The 19,419-nt window shown below is 39.1% G+C and overlaps 1 protein-coding gene across 1 annotated transcript in view; it reads right to left on the minus strand.

Annotated features, from left to right (window-relative positions):
- The window catches only part of LTK (leukocyte receptor tyrosine kinase), an 86,214-nt gene extending 74,946 nt beyond the window's left edge, over window positions 1-11,268 (minus strand). The window contains exon 1 of the mRNA XM_048949987.1: window positions 11,170-11,268. Within this exon, the coding sequence (XP_048805944.1) occupies window positions 11,170-11,215 (46 nt within the window). The 5' untranslated portion in view covers window positions 11,216-11,268. The remainder of the gene's footprint in view (window positions 1-11,169) is intronic.
- Between the last annotated feature and the right edge of the window lie 8,151 nt (window positions 11,269-19,419).

Raw genomic sequence — 19,419 nt, forward strand, 5'->3', positions numbered from 1 at the left:
ACACTTTCACTGCCTGCCAGGTGCCCCTGTGCCTGTATGGAAGAGATACCAAGCCACAGAAGAAAGAGCAAGGTACAGCAGTAGGGCCAGCATTGTGCAAGGTGTTCATGGCAGGCAAAGGTGTCAGAAAGGTTCCAGGACTCACAAAAATCAAATTTAACTCAAAAGAAATGATGGTCTTCAATACACAGACTTGTCAAAAAGATGAAAGAGATGGAGAAAGAGAACCTGATTACTTCAGTTAGCATTCACAAAATTTGACTTTAAGAGTATCAAGAAACACAACAGGAACTATAGCTCTTCTCTCACCCTTCCCCAAGTGAAAATACATTGATGCACTCCCAAATGAAAAAGTTGACACCATATCACAAATGACCAAGCTGTCACACAGAATATCAATCACGTCACCAGAGAAACAAGAGATTTCACATCTATTCATTAGCGCTGTGCCTTCTCAGGAGCAGATAAGGATACATTATGGAAAAGCAATAAAAATGCACACCTTTAAGGAGAAAGCTTTTATTTCCTCCACCAATATTGTCCAAAAGCTCTTATCGGTAACTAACATTCAATGTGAATGAATAATATGATTTTTTTTCCAAAACAAAACATTTAAATTTCCACTGAAAGTGAGTTATAGATTCTCCTTTGTTACACTCCATTAAAAAGGTCTAATAAATAAAAATAGTTCCGTACGCTTGAATGAATTTCAAGGAACTAGAACATACTTTTGTATGTCTCATCACATCTGAATAAAGGAGATAAAATAGGCAAAGCAAGACAAGGATTAAGGCACCAAGACCACATCATCTTCCCTAGAACATACAGGAAACTGGTAGAACCAGTAATCAACCCTAGGAAAGCCGACTCACTTGCCACCCTGTACAAAGACTTACATAATACAACCTCCCAGTCTGCCCTGCCTAACCTAACTTCCTAACTTGAAGTCAGCGATTTAAAAAAAAAAAAAAAAAAAAAAAGATTTATTCTGTACATTTGCCTTTAGTAGTACATTAGGACAACCGAAAGAACGACAAATGCATCCAGCACTGCCAGTGCTTATAATTCTGTTTTGAATCGAGTTCTTTACAGTGTTTTTCTTAAACATGTAGTTTCTGGAGCCATATAATGACATGAAAATTACAGCAACAAAAATTGCTTAATAGTTACCCAGGATAGGAAACACGAACTGGAAAGACTCAGAAACCAGATGGCTCATAAATATGTTTGTTTTAATTTGATGATTTTTAACCCTGTCTTGTGATGTGAGACATGAGTTTGTAGACTTTAGGTATCAGAAAACCTGCTCATGCTATGCGTTTACCCTTTGCCAAACTCAAAAAGGCTAAAGGCAAAGCAGTTTCAGCTGTTGCTTTATCAGCTTTGTTCTTCGTTCCTTTGTGTGGACACACACCAGTGTTCTTAACAACAGTTAAGCCTTTCTTTTTTTTTTTTCTTTTTTTCTTTTTTCTTTTTTTTTTTGGTAAACTGGGGGGAGTATTTCTGTGCACACTAGAGCATATTAAACATATTTGGCATAAAATTTAAGCCGGGGCCCCAAACTATCTTGCTGCCTCTCTTTTAGATTGCAAACATAAACCCCAGCTCAACATTTCAGAGCAGGGTCAGTCTTATCCCCAGTTGTTTCAAAGCACCTCTGCTGTCAACAGTCTGTACATGGCTTTAGTCAGAGCTTATTTCATTTGAAAGGCTAAGGGGTGACATGAACGCCACACAACAACATGACACATCTCGAGTTCCTCATCACTATTCCCGTAGCACTGGTGATGGGATACAGATTATTCAACTGAACGGTGTGTGCCATAGAATCATTAACATTTTTGATAATTGAAGAGTTAACAGGATCCAAAAATAAGAATTTTTCATTAGCAGAACAAGAGAGTTGATAACAACGCTTTCATATTTAGTAAAACAAGACTGTATGTATTTTCACAGTGGTGGAAATTCACAGAGGGGTTGTCACCTCACTGGCACATACTCAAGAAGGCTGACGTCTAACACTTGCTTCCTTGCAACAGGATGGAAAGTTGACATCATTTAACTAAGTCTGTATTCACATCGTCTAATTTCAGGTACATAACCCCATGGTTTCTTGTACAAGAAACTTACTGAAATGACTGGGGGAAGAAATTCTGAGATCAAACAAAACAAAACAAAAAGTAGCTCATGTTTCCCAAAACAATCTCCACCCATCCTTCCTGCTCTAGCAAGGAGACTAACTCTCTTGGTGTCCTTACTCAGCAATTGCCATCTCCTCAATTTTACTGAAACAAGCTTCACAGGGTCACATTTCTAAAATGATTTAGAAAGTTAGCTTTTAAACTAGGTTGTTACAAAGCGTCCCTGCAGCCTGACCCATACAGACCAGATGAGACCAAGGAGTGCTTTAGGGGCAGCCAGGACAGGTCAGGCTGTGCTGGAATGCTGTTGCAGAGCCAAACTTCACCTGGATGCTGAACTTACATTCACTCAGTCTTAAGAGCCCTAGGAAAGCCAGCAGAAGTAGTACTTCTACATTTAAAATTCCACATTTACTTGACTTGCAGCACCTCGCACTGCTCTCAGAGGGAGAATGTCAGTAGCTTCATTAAGTGGACTGTTGCTTCTTGTCAATCCCCCTTCGTGCAGTCACAAAGCTGTTTCTATCAGTAATGAAATAACTTCTTCAGCTTATTCTGCACATACCCGAGTACTTCAGCAAATGTCAATTCTACTGAAGCTTATTTTTAAAATAACCATTAGCTAATACTGCCATATCTGATAGCCTATGCATTCACAAGCCACATAAGTCTATGCAAAATGGTAAACTACATACTAAATTTATATTTAAAATATTATCACAAACACTCACAAGTGAGCCTGAGTATTGCAGTTTTGGATAACTGCATCCACTGACAAAAATGTGGAATAGAGATTGTTTATAGTAAAGCCTTTTTTGTGTGTGTTTATAGATTTTGAAGTCCTAAAATAAGTGAAAAAATCACTCTCCACCCAGAAAAAAAACCCACTTTTTTTTCCCCCTTTCATTAATCTTCATGAGTACATACACGTAGGAAAGCACAACAGAAAGGAAAAAGTGTTTAGAAATTACAAAGGTAGAGGGAGAAATAAAAAAGCTACGCCTTACCAGAAACTCATCAGCATATCAAAAATGAAAATAGCTTTTAGAAGGGAAGCTAAATGCTTGTGTCTAATCAGAGCAAATAAATTATAGTTTCAGATGAGGTGAGAAGAGCAGAAATTGCAGAAGTCTCTTGCTTTTCTGTTCTGAATAGCCAGAATCCAAGCTCTTTTGAAGCAAGAAAATAAAAGCCAACTTAGTTTATTCAGCACCCTTTGCTTATCATTAATTCACAAGGCTATTTTTGTAGATCTTACTGACTTTCAAATTTCTTCTCTGAGACCGCAACAGAGTGAAAAACACAATCTGTCAAACTCTGAAGAAGTTCAAACTCTGCTAATAGCTTGACAGATCTTGAAAGGGCAGAAGGCATGTGGGACTTCAGGAAACTTAAATATATATATAATATATATATAAAGGCAATAGTTGGTGTTCTTTGATCAATATACTTAACCTCCAATATTAGAGCTTATAAAAAGAATTAGAAAGTTTACTGTCTCATTAAAACCTAGGATGAACTGCTAGCCTGCACGGGGTTAAAGAAAGCTTCTTTCAGAGATTTTAAATGCTATTCAGGCTCCTGTAGTGACTGTAAACACACAAAATACTCCTGTTGTGAATTACAGACTTTAAAAGTGTTGCTAATGTAAAGAAATCTGGATTCCAGCATATATCCAGCACACACCAAAAGTCATAGAGCCAACTCCAAAAAGATGTTAAAGGCCAAGGAAATTTCATATTAGTCTACCTTTAGCTGAAGTGAAATTGGCAAATGTGTTTTAATGACTTAGAGCCCAGTAGGAAAAAAAAAAAAAAACAACAAACAGCAGATACTCAGAAAATGAAAATGATAGTTAAATGTAACAACGAGAACAGAAATCTCCAAAAGATCAGGACATATAAGGTATTAGAAGTGCATAAGAATAACCATTTAGACTTCTCACATTACCTGAAGCATTAGTGAAGGGCACCAGGTTCTGCAAGATCATCAAATGAACTATACAATGAGGCAAATCATTTCTTAGTTCAGTTCTGCTTTGAATTCAGATTTGCTTTAGATTGCATAGTTCAGGCTGACAGCTGCTAACCAACTTGTTTTGGTAATGCCAGACCACTCTTTAGGCTCACCATCACCACCAGAAGAGTGCTCTTACCTCCTGCTTCCTGCCCTCCCTGAACTTCTCCCATCCTCTCCACACACCCATGGCTTACTCCTGCCTCCTCAGGGCCAACAGCTACAAGGGGAACAAGGAATCACTGCCCTGCAGTAGAGGAGTGGGAGTTAAGCTCCTCAAGTCTTCTCTTTTCTGCACACATAACAGTACAGAAATACACAAGCACATCTACACGAGCAGGAGTAATAGCACAACTGCCAAAAGCCAGCTGAGGGGTCCAGCAGATATTTACAGAGCACTCTTGGGACAGCTTGAATCCAAAACATTGCCCATTGCCTCCCAGCAGAGCACTCAGAGTTCACTCTCAGCACACAAGGAAAGGTCCAGGTCACATCTGCAGAGTGGTTTGAACCAGCTCTGCATTGCTGTGTGGATATAGGAGATTGTGAGGGTCCTTTGGCGAGGCAGAGAGGAAGAAACTGGGTGCAAAATTGTCCAGAACCTCACTGAGTTTGAGGTTGCTCCCATACTGATAGCATTTCCGCTGTAGGAAGCAAGGTTTCAGTGAACTGTGAATCTGAACCAGGAACCTGTTAGATTCATTTCATATTTAGGTTCTAATAAGAATTCAGTATTGGGTTGGTTCTGATTCAAGGGGAAGAAGTTCTGGTTTGGGTTTCATTTGGTTCCTAGGTAGTACAAAAAATCATTGTGACAATGCAGGAACAGATGCTTCTTGCCCCTGTACTTTCTTCTGTGCTCCTAATCACTATCACATCCCTCCATTTCACCACCTAGGATGTCTATCACTCAATTGCTTTATCACTCCTATATTTTGAATATATAAATGTACATCCCTATAAGCACAGACACTGTGGAGAGGTGTAAATGCTTTAATGCAAGAAAATTTGGCTGTCTATATACCCAAGCACATGCTGTAATACACACTGAATAAGAAAAGCCCTAAGTGAGCAACTGAAATGTACGAATAAATACATAATTCTTGGCCAATTTGCCAAAGCTTATGGGATTTCAGAAACCAATTAGCTGAAAATCTGTGATGTCTTATTAACAGACATGGCTCTCCCATCAGAAAGGGCAAAGTTAAAATGAGTTGCAAGGATACATCTGTGCTTTCTGGAAAGACTTCGTCTTTTTATTCTATACTTCACACTCTTTCTCAACTATCTCATCTTTGATAAGCTGCTACATCAATAGGTGTCTCTTTCTTCTTTTTTTAAACTCGGACAATGCTATTCTCAGGGAATTTCTTGTAAAGCCAGTTAGAAACTTTAACAAGTTTTGCATTGACAAGTGGAAGGAAATACTGTACATATGTATGTACAGAATACATACAGTCATGTAAAATTTTACATTTTCCCAGCCAGCTTTATCTTAAGGAGCACACAGTGAAAAACAAACTGAAGTCCTAAAGAAATAAAACCTGGCCTGTGGGTGAGCGTCTCACTAAAATTCTGAGTTCTTTATTTCCTCAGTATATATTGACAGAGCTGTCTTTTCTAGTTGACTGAATGGTTTCCTTTCACACCTCTTTGTTTTCATTATTCCTCAAATGCCCATCAATTGTGCTGGTATCATATATGCTAGAAGCAGCACTGTAGAGGTACAGCAGCTCAAGGAAAGCTCTTAGAAAGCTCTCAGGGATGGAAAATGCTCCAGAGAGATGCTGCCGCTGGCTTGGGAGCTGCAGTCTTTTAGGCCATTCAAAACCTAGGCAGGTCCTGATGCTATCTCCATTTGCTCCACTGCAAAGGTCCTATAGGTTGATCTCCCCTTCTGCACATCAGGCCTAAAAAGCAAGGAACCTGGCACCCTCCAGACACAGACACTCCGACCTCTAAAGCTGCTGAATAAGGCACAATCTGAACCACACAAGATGCAAATAAGAGGTGCTGCTGTGCACACACAACACACTGGCATGATCTGCAACCTCTTACACAAGATCTCTCTTCTTCCTATTCACTCAGCCCTTTTGTCAGACCAGCTGTAACTCATCTCTTATCAACACCTCAGCTCACCACTTCTCTGAGCTGGCTTGCTCTCATGACTGCCATGGGTGTCATCTTTACGTGCACAGATACGGGGGCCCTGCTGATGGCAAGCCACATCAAAGCACTGGGTTTATTATACTCCAGGAGAGGAGAGAAGCAGTAGAGCAATTACATTGGAATGAGAGGAAGAGGAATTGTGAGAGGAAGAACTGATGCTGAGAGACAGGAAAAGACTATAAGCTTGATCCAATTAATTAACATAATTAATGTCATTATTTTCCTCCTCTGATTTAAGCATCGGTACAGAAATCATGCTTACTTGTAAGAATCTCAGATAAAAGTCTCCAGACACAGAAGGCAGAACGTTCTACTGCTGCAACTGTGCTCACATAGAGATCTATCAATTTGCATTAACCAAGAACTCCATGAATTCCTTCCTCTCCATTTATTTCTGGAAAGAGCTCACCTGCCTCTCCTCTCAGCAACTGCTTTGTGCTTCTGCTTTCGGTAGTGGTTTGCAAAAACAAACAAACAAACAAAAAAAAAACAACCAGGTTGTCTCTGTTTCTTTTTATTTCTGAGGAATTAGATTCAGTAACAAGCTACTAACACCATCACTAGCCCCTGCATCTATACGCAGCAATGAATACCAGCCTGAGGCCAACAACCTGCACATACAAATCCAGGTACAAATCACTATGTACTATTCCAAGGTAACTGAGTAACTTTAATACCAGATGTTTCAAGTTACTGGCAAACCCAAAGAATTAAAAAAAAAAATCAAAACCTTCATAGGTCTATCTGAAAAATCTTCAAGAGTTTTATTAATCTACAAAGTGCCCATTTCAGGGAGCGTTGAACTACACTATTTCAATTCAAAGCTAAACATGTAATATTAAATCATGTATTCATTTTTAAAAATAAAGGTTCCAGATTTTTAAATAAAAGGTTTATTTAAATAAAAATTTAAATTAAAAGTCCATGAAAACAGTTTGACTCACTTGAATTTCCTTAACATGCACTAACTTGTGCACACGCAAAACATCTACATACAACAACTCAAAACACAGACCATGCTATATTTTAGTCTTACCCTGTCAGCATTTTTCACTGAAATTAATACAAGAATAAAAATCATCTCCATTCTAGTCACATGTACATCAGAGATGCACTTTTACACACTAGCACCACCAGTGCACATACCCAAGCACATACCCAAGCACACAAACAAGCTGAAGACATGGGCCTCTGTACCTGCTATACGAGCTCTGGGGGTGGGAGAGGAATGTTTTTGAAATATCACTGAACTGAGGCTTCCTTTTCTCTAACTTTGATCACATAGTTACAGGCTGTGAAGTTACAGTAATTCTGACAGAAATATGGATTTCTATTGCCAATCACAAGACACTGTCTTCATCTTTAAAGTAACAGTACACATATCTCACTACAAGATTTCTTCCTCTTTCACTTCAGTCCTTTCTCTTGACATAGTTTACAAATGTCCAGTGCTTGTCTTCATGTGCCCCATTACTACTGGACTCTCATTTATATCCTATCATTTTTCACGCTTCATTTGTATTTCAAAGGGTCCTTAACACTGCAATGCTCGTGACTTCAAAATAACTGTCTTTTTTATTTCAATGCTTGAATTTCAGTGACCGAATTCCTTGAATTGAAGATCCAGATTGGGCACAGCATCTGTAGATACACTTTCATTTGCATAATAAAGAACCACGAAGTTATCTCCCAAGTTGAATTTCAAGGATCATTTGATGCTAATCTGGTTGGACCTATCTTGATGAAAATACTGAAACTACGACTGTAACTGCATGCTACTTTAATGCAGCACAGATAGGCACAAGAAGAAAAAAGAAAAAAAAAAAAAAGCTCTTCCACAAAGAAGCAGAAAAAAATGCAGCCCCCTTCCACTCAAGCCATGATCTACTGAAAGGGATACTCAAGTCAGTAAAGGTTTATTTTAAGGCCCATAAATCTGTTCTCAACTGGTATTCCTGAATCTTTATTCATGTGTGGATTTACTAAACTTAAACCAGCTTGTACACACTATATAAAACAGACCAGCTCAGTTTTAGGAAGTAGGGAGACCCGTGGGGAGGGGGAGAGAACTTTCTGGACTTACGAAAAGAATTTGCAGGGCAAATACAAGGGTCAAGTAGGAGCCAGGAATGGAGCATTCAGCACTGCCATGCTGATACATGACTACACAACCACACCCCTTAACTGTGCTCACCACCTTACTCCTCAACCTGCCTATCAGCCTTCCCATAACCACAACTGCTTCCCAGCCTGAAATTAAACATAAAACATCCTATCCTCTGACAGCTCCAATACAACTATTAGAAAGGTCTATACAAAGAGTAACTGGACGAAATGCCTCTACTAATATTATCTGAGGAACTGTGGTTACGATCCAACAGCTGAAGTTCTGAGCCAATGACATAACCTGAGTACACTTCAGTAAGGGGTTTGAGATTTGCCAGAAGCGTATATCATGCTGTAATCTTGCAAATAGCTTGCAATCCACACCCAGAAGCAAGAGCACACCATCAGACCAAGTACAGCCATTTTTTCTGTTGTTTTTTGTTTGTTTGTTTTACAGAGATAAGGACTGACTTCCCCTTCCATCAAGCTCAGGCAATCAAAGGAGAATCAATCTATCTGAAGACAAAACAATTCATGTGGTGACTTTGTTTACTTACTCCCATGCCACTTTCCAAGACCTGAGGTTAGAGTCCTATCTCAGCCTCAGAATGACTGTGAAGTTGCCCTGACATTGACCAATGCACATTGGTACACTGAATCCTTTTCTGTTCACTGTGTTGTTGGTTGGCTGAGATGTCTGGTTTTGTTTCTGTTTGTTTCTGTTTTTGCTAACTTTCTGCATGTTCTTGCAGAGTCTTGATTTTTACTCATCAAAATGAGTTCTGACCTCCTCCCGTGTTATGGCATGTATAAAATTTTCAGTGGATTTGAACTTTTACACTACCCTAAAAGCTCATCAGAAAGACATATGCCAGCCAGTAAAACAAAACAGAAAAGCAGTATAAATTCCCTCATTACCAGGGCTGAAGGCTTTCCAAAGAAAGAAGGAAATATAAAGCCACTCTACAAATCTCTTCTGGGAAAACTTCCTCAGTGGAAACACAAGTGGTTTCAAAAATCATTAACTGCAGAGCCTTAGAACTGACCATAATATTCAGTGAGATGAGCCACCCTCAAGTGAAAATCAGGACAGCAGCTAAATACTCATGCATTCAAGCCTCTCCTCTGGTGATTGAGATTTTTTTGGCAGATGACTGGACAGAGATTGCAAAATGTACATTTGTTTTTCTCTAGTTCTTTACTTGCACTTTTTGAAATGCACCTTTTCTCTATTTTTTTTCTCTTAAAACTTAATCTCTGCTCTAATACAATCATGTTTCAAGTTACTGACTTGGAGATAAAGCAAGTATAAAGACTGCTCCTTACACTAACCCTGTTCACATGTTGAAAGTCACTACACTAAAAACATGTGGATCGCACTTAGCACGATGAAATAGCACGGCGTATGAGCAGAGGCTGTGGGGGGAACAGCTCTGCTGACATGGAGTATAGTTCCCCCGGGTCCTTTCGATGGTAAAGCTCTCTCCTCCCCATGGAGGTAACAGGCAGAAGTAGCCTGAAATCAAAGACTCTAAGCTATGTCTTGGCACTCAGTTGTAACTAGAACTGAATGGTGAAATCTGCTTAAAAACTGATGTCCCAGCATATCTTCATGTAAAAATAAAATAAAATAAAAATTACATACATGCTCAGCATTTAGCACAAAATAGTCAAATCCTTACTGCACTAGCAAGAGCAAGCTGTAGCTCTGAACAACCTGTTTGCCTCATCTTCTCCACTGCCTGGAATTAATATGATTTGTTGCACTGAAAAACACAGGAGTATCCCCTGATCCTCCTCCAGGGATCAAGATGATGTTCCTCTCTCTGCACGGGGCTTACTATTGTAACCTCAGTTCTCTGGGAAGTTCAGTATGTTCTGGTAAGGATTTGCAGATTTTTCTCTCCTAGTTTTCATAACACAATTTTTTTTTTACCACGGTGCACATAGAGTATACATTTCCACTCCTGCCTCCTTTCTTCCACTGTCATTTATGTGCATTCTACCACTTTCCAACTTCCCTCCTGTTACTGCTGCTTCCCTCATACTGTCTCTCTCCTCTTCTCCCACAGTGATTTCACTCCTCTTGCTGTGTTTCAGAACCAAAGCTGACCAATAAATAGAACAGCACAAAGATTCCTTTCAAAACTCAGCCTGAGCGCCACTGTCTAGCTAGGAGCTCATAACTCTGTCTTTTACAGTCTGGATTGCCTTTTTTCCCTTTATCCATACTCACCTCTTCTCCTCGGACAAAACATCTTTTACAAATTTACCTTTTCCCTTAAGCAACCTTTACTATTCGAGGAGCATTACGTTCCCCCATCTTTAGAGCACAATCCCAAAGAAAGCAATCCTGTAGTCACAGAACCAAACGGTACTGGGGGATAGCTGTTAATGTTATGCTGAACCTTTGTACAATGACAGAACCTATCTCCAGTTAACAGCCTCAGTCAGCTCAAGCCCTTATTAAACTCCACATCACCTATTCATTTCAGTGAACAAAATTTACTTAGAATCAATAACCACCAAGATTTATCTTCCCACATCACATACTTAATATACATTTGACATCATTATTTTCCTCCCCAACTCTTACTTCCACAGCGTTCTGAAAATAACGCTTTACTGTTTTTTAAAGGTAGAAGAGAATAGGCAAAGAAATGAGTCTGAGTCCCCTGTGGGGAGAAGAGGGAGTTGGTACCACAGGTCGCGGGGGCAAAAAGAGCAAGTTACTCACCCACGGCGACCCAGAGCAGCAGCGGTGCTGGGGCAGCGGGGCTCATGGCTGAGCGGGGCTGGGCGCTCGGGGCTGGGGCGGGCAGGGGCCGTGCCCGACTTGCTGCGGGTTCCGCTGGAGCACTGAGGTTGGGCTCGGGCTGCCTCGGAGAAGCATTCCCACCTCCTGCTCGCTAAGGCTCGCATGGGTCCTAGAGCCCTCGCTTTCTTCCACCCTCCCTTTCACTCCTCCTCCCTTTTTGCATGCCGCTCCTGCACGATCAGCAAATCCACACGGAGGTTGCTCTGGACAGGCTTTAGTGTTCACTAAGAAAAGCTGAATTCAGCATCTCATTGGGCTGTTACCCTTTCTTAGTCTTCTGTTGAAGCTGCCCCTGTGACACACAAAGGTTCACATTGGAACCGAACTCAGTTGTACTGAAGATTGCAGGCAGACATAAAATCACAGAAAGATCATAAAAATATTCCCTAGTCCAGAAATCCCTGTTACTGGCTGCTGTGAAAGAGAAATGGGACTTCATTGCCCAGAGCAGATATATCCACCTTTCTTTCCTTACAGCCACTCATTCCTGAGCGAGGCAGCCTCACCTGGTGAGAAAAGTCCCAGATACCCGTGCCATGGGAAGGTGCCACTGCCCTGCCTTCGAGCTTTCTGCATTCACCTTTCATCACTTCTCTTGTTGAACTCCTTTTTCCTCTGGCCCGTTAGCATCCCAATTACATTATTTTACCTTCAATGTGTCTACCTGTTGGTTGTGGTTTTTTTCCTTCACGGTGAAGTTTATTTTAAAATAGCTATTCTTTTTTTATCAGAATAAATTGTTTCTGACTTAATTCTCCATGCATGTACCCCTCCCTCTGGGTGAGGAGTGCCTTAGTCCAAATTAGCACAACTTAGTGTGGATGTAGGCTAAAACAATTCAGACTGGAAACTTGCAAATGTAACAGGGAGTACCCGAGACTCAACAAAATACCATCACTGTATGTAACTGAGAAATTAGGAGCTTACAAGCATTAAATCCCTGATAGGATAGGCATGTCTGGCACTTTCAAGGACCTGCTTTCCATTTTTAGTTATGGTTTTTAGAATAAAATACAAATTGTGAATCTTCCAGTGACTTATAAGAAGCATGCACCATTCAGGGATAGAATCTGTGCTTTTGTGCCATAACCTTTTACTTGGATCTTTGCATTTACTCCTTGTTCAGCAGTGTATTATTTCAACAGATTTAAGAAGACGTATTTTTGAATATGACCTGGATTTGGAAGAAATAGTCATCCTGAGGCTCTCTTCTACTGCTACATCAATTATAAAAGTGTAGTAACAAGACAGACATTAATGGTTTCTTATAAAGTGAGTTGACATAAACTGCCCCACAAGCAAAGCAGTAGAGCAAGAACAGTGTATGTTCCTATCTCAGAAAAAAGAAATTAAAAAAAATATTACAGCTAAGTCTGCCAGCTTTCCATCACTTCATAAATAACTTCCTTGGCTGATGCTCTGGGACTGCAAAGCAGATAATTTTTTACTCCAGTTGTTACACAAGTAGAGGTAACTCAGGGATTCCTATGCGTGCCTAAACCCTCCTATAAACAGAAAGGTAAAATATCTGTGTCTGGAGGAACTGGTAGCAGCAGCAGATAGAGACAAGTAACATTGTTTCTGTTATTATTATATCTATTATTAAAAATATTTTTAAATCAGTTCATATCTTTGACGGTTTTCAGTTAGTTTGGCCAAGACAGATGAACTCTGAGTTTCATTACACAAATGAGAGGCATTCCATAAAAACAAAATAGATGCATGTGATGCTTTTAAGCAGGAAGTAAAATCAGAGGGGAGGGAAACTAATTTAAGACCAATTGGCTCATTAGCCAGTTTGGAGGGTTTGAGTACTCAGGAAAGTAAACCTTGGTCTATTGGAAGGTCTGAATTTAATCCTTGGCAAGGTAATCCACATCTGCCAAGCAAAGGAAGTCACTCAGAGAAAAGTTGGTGTTATAGAGAATAAAAATTTTTAAAGATAAAGGAAATGGGGCATGGAAAAACAATACAAGAAGCTATTCAGGGTGTGAAAACAATCAAAGTCAGACCAATGGCCAGCACTTGGAAAAAGGGACATCAACTACAAGCAAATGGCACTTGCCAACAGCTTGCAAGTAGTCAAAAGCATGTACAGCAAGATGCAAAAGCTATCACCAAAAAGGGAATAACAGTAACACCACTAATTCAAATGAAATCTCTGTAGAAGTAATTAGAAGCAATGAGCAGTGCTGTATCAGCAGAGAACTGAACTATCAGTCTAAAAGCAACGGTGACAATAGCATGTTTTTAAATTGGGCACTGATGCACAAGCTAGAGCACTGCCAGTATCTGGATACCAGCAACTGAAAATATGCAGAAGTCTTGAACAGTGATACCATTTCTGGCTCTGCAACTCAGAAACAACAAGCCCAGGAGAAGGAAGCAAATATGCTTATCCTATTCTTAGATCCTGCAAACACAGTACAGAGAGCAGCTCAGAACTTTGATCTAACCCATAGAGGACAGTATTGTGTTTGTAAGTTTTACTCTAACAGAGTTATCTTCACTAACAATGGATGTAAGCTAAGTTCATTGATACAGGAGCAAATACTTTCACACAAAAACCAAGTAATCAATCTATTTGTCCACACAGAATTATACTGTGTCTTAAGAGACTTCAAAGTACTCATTTCCTTGCCAGTCGAGGGTCCAAAGCAATCAAAAACTACTGAAAACATCTCAAAAACATACAGAATGGGGTTGCAAGTTGCCCACAGTGGGAAAAAGACAAGTTCCTGCCACATTACCAAGAAAATTCCACAGAACTGAACAGAGGTGAAGTAGAAGGACTTACCTGTAGAGCAAGGCTCCAGCATTGGCATCAGTCGCTACCAGAGCAAAAGATGGAGTTTTCACATTTATGTACACGCAGAGGACAAGTTTTGAAAAATACTTCCCCACAGATAAGAAGAAAATGCTGGAGAGGTGATCGGTACCAAATGAATTTCTGCATGGGATGCAAAGCAGAACAGATGTTCCTATAATTTTCAACTATTTCTTTGGGAGATACTGTTCCCATATGAGCTGATTTGATGCCAGAGGCACTTCATAGGAAGATAGAGCACATTTCTAACAGCACATAGAGTAAAGAAGTCCATATCATGACATTTTGGTCAAGGATATGAGAAAATATGAGAGAAATGCAGAGACTTCATAAACCTAGTATGGAAAGCAAGTCGTAGGGCAAAAGCTAAACAAATACCATGTAAATTCCTTATGATGGAAATAATATCCAGCAGAGCAAAGCTAATGTGGCAACATGATATAGCTTTTTTATAGCTGGCCACACTAAGATACAGGAGTACTGACTTATGGGAATGATGAAGTATGCAAAGATGTTTTTGCCTCAGCATCCTGAATGCTGTTCTACAAACTGCTTCACAGACTTACATTTTAGCTGTTACAAAAACAGCTGGAAAACTTAAGACATTAATCAAAGATTGTCCAACTGGAGATACAATATCTAAGTGCAAAATAAAGTTGTCTTCAAATGATTCTGCTGAGAATATTGGTAATTTTTCAAAATTGCATAGTCAGACTTGGAGAGCAGACGTGTAAAAAAAATTGGGTGTTAGTGTACATAAATAAAGAAAGAAGCTCTGGCTTCTTTCCACATACATTAAAGCTTCACGTCTTCATGCATGGAAGAACTGCGTGAGCTGAAAATGATCATAAAACTCTTTACAGCCTAAGGGACCTGGAAATTCTCACCCTAACCTTTCCCACAAACAAAAGGACTACAGAAATATTTTGGTTTCAAATATATGATTGCAATGTTGCATAAAAACTAAGTGAGATCTGATGACGGTTAGACTCTCTGGAATACTTGAGAAAAGAACAACGAAATAAAAATATCCAGAACTACATTTTATATGTTACAGAAACAAGCCCTTCAAAAAATATATTATCTGGTGTCAGACAGAAAGTGGACTTAGATTTCTGGATATATCACTGAGGGTACAAACCTGCATAAAGGAGCTATGGTCACTGCCAGAGATAATGCTCTTTGCTCCAAATGATAACATGGCTTTATCCCTTGAAGTGATCAATGGCAATAAAGGGTTAAATTTAGTTGTCAAATGGGATTTTCTTTCACTGCATCAGAAATCCTCCAACATCTGAAAGAAAATGTTAGAAAGGACACACGGAACCATCTAGGGATTTAAAATCCAAGAGGACCAATGATATTTTATGTACACTAGCTTCAGATTAGCAGCAATTATGAGGAAATTGTTATAGCTTGTTGTACAGGCCAGAAGTATAGCTAGAGATGTGGGTGGCAGAAGAAGTAATCCCACAGATCAAAGCAGGCACAGTTTTGCCACTGCAGGCTGGTAGAAAACAAACTTGTGTCCTAGACTATCAAATTCATTCTCACATAAAAAATAACATATCAAAACAGTCATTTGTGCATGTCAGTAATATCCTTGCTCCATTTTACAGAGCCTCAGCTTTAGAAATGCCTGACAGCAGGATACATGAGTTTTAGCACTTTGCAGTGAAGTAGGTATGAGGCATGTCACTACAAGTCCCCATTATTTCCAGTACAAGAGGTCAGTAGAAAGCAGTGTCAAAATAATAAAGCACCTACTAATGAATAGTGGCAGAATCCATATTCAGCACTGCTAAATCAGAGCATGGCACCAGCAAAAAACAGTCTGTCGTATGCTGACATTTCATTCAGTAGAAAACTGGAAGAAAAAAAAAAGTGTGCCTATGCTACAAGAAATGTTTGTCAAGAGCCACTGGGGACTTGAAGGTACCTAAGGAAACAGATGAGGAAAAACAGTAATCCAAAACGACTTAAGAGTGCCTGGAACTCCCAGCATTTGCCCAAGTCAGAGAGCTCAAAATCATGAAGACAAAGCAGCAGAAAGTCAGCTGAGACAGTTCCACATGCACAAGAGTGTGTTGCGTAAGGAAACCAACGAAGAAAAAGGCCACCCTGTGACTTAGTTGCTCAGCCACATAACAACGCCAGGAAATTGCAGTTTCTGAATTGCCTGGATTGTACAGTTACAATTAATGAGCCCATCGGCATTTGACAACATATATGACAACTTGCTAAGAGCCTGTAGATGCAAAAGCACTCTTTCAATAGCCCCAGTGACACACAGTTTAAATCACAAACCGCCTCCCATGGCAGTGGCTGGACCATCGAGCACTTGGTGTTTCCCATATAAAAATACTTGTGCTAGTTGTTTTATCAGCACACAGCTAAAACAGAGTAAGCCACTATCTCCTTAAGTGTTCTTAAGGCAGCAAGAGAACTGCATTAAGAACATAAAAAATGTAGAGAATTTACTATAATTAAATGATACTAAAGTTGCCAATGAGTGTTTATACAGATAAATTTTAATTCCATCTGTGAAAAATTCAACACCATCTACAAATTAATGGAAAATGAGAATGAATAATTACTTCAAGCTTACTGTCTAGGGCAGATCTGCAAAGCAAAAAATAGATAGATATGCCATCATTTACTTTTGAAAGCTATGCAGCAGAAAATGTGTGTCATATTTCTTCATTCACAACAGGAGTGTCTAACAAGAGATTTCAGTTTGTCAGCTTTACATACCTAAAGGTGTTGAGGTGCTTTTCTAAAGACTGTTATCCTTATATCCTGCAGCTTAAAAGGTACTGAAATATTTCTCAACAATTCAGATGTAATTTCTTAATGTTGGATGAATATAATTTAGTTGCAACTGTTACGTTATTTACAGTGAAGGTGAGGAACAGTACAGAGACTTTTACCAATGAATGCTGATTGCAAGTGCTTGTGCTGCAAGACAGACAAGATCTGCTACGAAACCACTGACACAAGCAAACAGCAACTACACCTTATGAACAAATCTGGCATTTTGTCAAAGTGACCTTTTTGACTGACGGTTTGGATTGTGCAGGTTAAATGAGTTCAAAGGAATTCTTATTACATCTTTTTTTCTCTGTGATACAGTCACAACATTTCATGCAAATGTACAGTAATATTCAGTCTATAACCAGTCCTACTACTGTTCAGGTATTTCACATACATCTTTGACAGTTGCAGATGATGTAGTCTCATCTTGCTCCAATGTTAATAATTTATTGGTGTGGATGGGGGGTCGGGGGGTGAGTTTGCGTATTTCCAACATTCCAACATGCTTATCTTATCTATTGTTCCAGCTTTGGGCATTCTTGAATTGAATCCATATGTTACCACTTAAGCAGGTAAGTATCATTACTTTCAACTAAATTCCAGACTGGCAAAGGTTAGCACGGTGCTGACTTAACCAGTGTTTTATGTTTTTTTCACAGTGTGCCAAAAACATTCTTAAAGTTAATCTTAAAATTAGAAAATATTGTATTCACATCTTGTTTTGCTGAGGATCAACACACAGCCCAGGTGAAAACAGTAAGGACAGGGATTGGTTCAGCTCTTTCCAGCTCCTTGTCACTCTATCTCTAAAGCAAGATGCCTAGCAGTGATGCTAGCCTGCTACTATCTTTACTTTTGAGGGTGGCTTTTGTTGTGACACCTGACGATTTTTAGAACATCCTGCCACAAACAAGTTGTTGCAGCAGCTTTAGCAACATGCACACATCCTTCTGAGCCCCTACAAGCTTTTCCCTCTACAGACTTTTAATCCACCTCTTAATATGTAAAGTAGATACCATAACAATAGCTGTTGCTAGGACTGTTCTTTAGTCATCTCCTAATGACATTATAGAGCCAATTCTACGCATGAACATGAAAATATGCATTTTTAAAGATTTCACTTCTGTGCTGGAGTCTTTTAAAAGCTTTTGTTTTCTCCTTTGTTCTTTCTCCTAATTTTGTCAACAGGAATAAACAGCCATAATCTAAAGGAATTTAGATATTTAAATGTGAGATAGAAAAATGCTGTTGTTCTTTCTTGTCCCTTAGAAGAAAGGGGAACCTGAAGCAATGAGAGATGAACAGCCAAGTTTTAAAGGCCTTTAAACACATAGACAAGCAAATGGTTGTTTACAGTAGTCCCATTAAAATGTAGTGTTTTCTGCTGACCTCTACGGATTACTACAGTCATGAAAATGCTTTCATCTATACTGGAATCAGTTCCTTGCAGAGATGGTCTTGGATTTTGCTGTCTGTGGTCTTGACTTTGGAAGTCCTTGAGCTCTACTAAGTATCTGGATTATACAAGCAGATATGCAACAGTGAATAAAATAAATTTGCAATATTTTATGATTGTTTTCTATTTCTAGCTGTTGGAAACACAATCTCATAATATCACTGCGAAAGATCAATCTAAACACAATTAATGCAAACAAAACTGATTTTACTCTGTTGACATGTAAAGTATCCCATTTTATGGAGAGCAGAGGAAAGCGGAAATCTTCATAGTATTTTTTGAAAAGAAAAAAAAACAAAATGTGCAAAGTGTAACCCTCAGAGGCTGATATTTGCTAAGGATTTATCTGGTCCAATCTTTCCTGTTTCATTTAACACGCTTTTAGTTAATTAGCTCAGAATGTCTAGTAACCTAATGGAAACTATCGAACCACCCAGCATGAAATGAGTTAGGAATGGCCGATACCAGAACAAAGGGAATCCTACAAATTCCAGCTGCTGCTGCTTTTTCTGTCTTGTTCATCTTTAATTCACTGTACCACTTCTGCTTGTTTATCACTTCTTTCTCTATTTTATTAATTCTTATCACAATCTTATGAACTGGTGTTAGTGAATGCAGATTGGCAGTCACTACTCTTGACATCATTGGAACATCCCAATCCTTAGCATTCAGAACGTTGCCACATTAACTATCCTCAAAGTAATAAGAGGTCTGATGATCATAGTTCTATTTCAGGTGTTATAGTCTCGGGCAAGTCCCAAAACACTTTAATAATCAGAACTATCTTCCACATAGTTTCTAATTTGAAGAATTAATGCTTGCAGTACTTTCGTAGTTCAATTTCAGCCAGAGATTCATAAACCACTCACAATTTTTTTCTGGAAGATTTACAGTGGAAAAGTTGTCTACTTAATTTTAGCTCACAACTAGGCATATCAAAGGAAATCCCATAGAACCATATACATGAAGAAGAGTTGGTTCATGTTTTACACAGACTCACTTATTTTCAGATAGTGCACAATTTCAAGATACAAACAAAAATGCTGTGTTCAGAAGCCTATCTATGCATAAG

Source organism: Lagopus muta, chromosome 6, assembly GCF_023343835.1.
Source record: "Lagopus muta isolate bLagMut1 chromosome 6, bLagMut1 primary, whole genome shotgun sequence".
Taxonomy (NCBI): Eukaryota; Metazoa; Chordata; class Aves; order Galliformes; family Phasianidae; genus Lagopus; species Lagopus muta.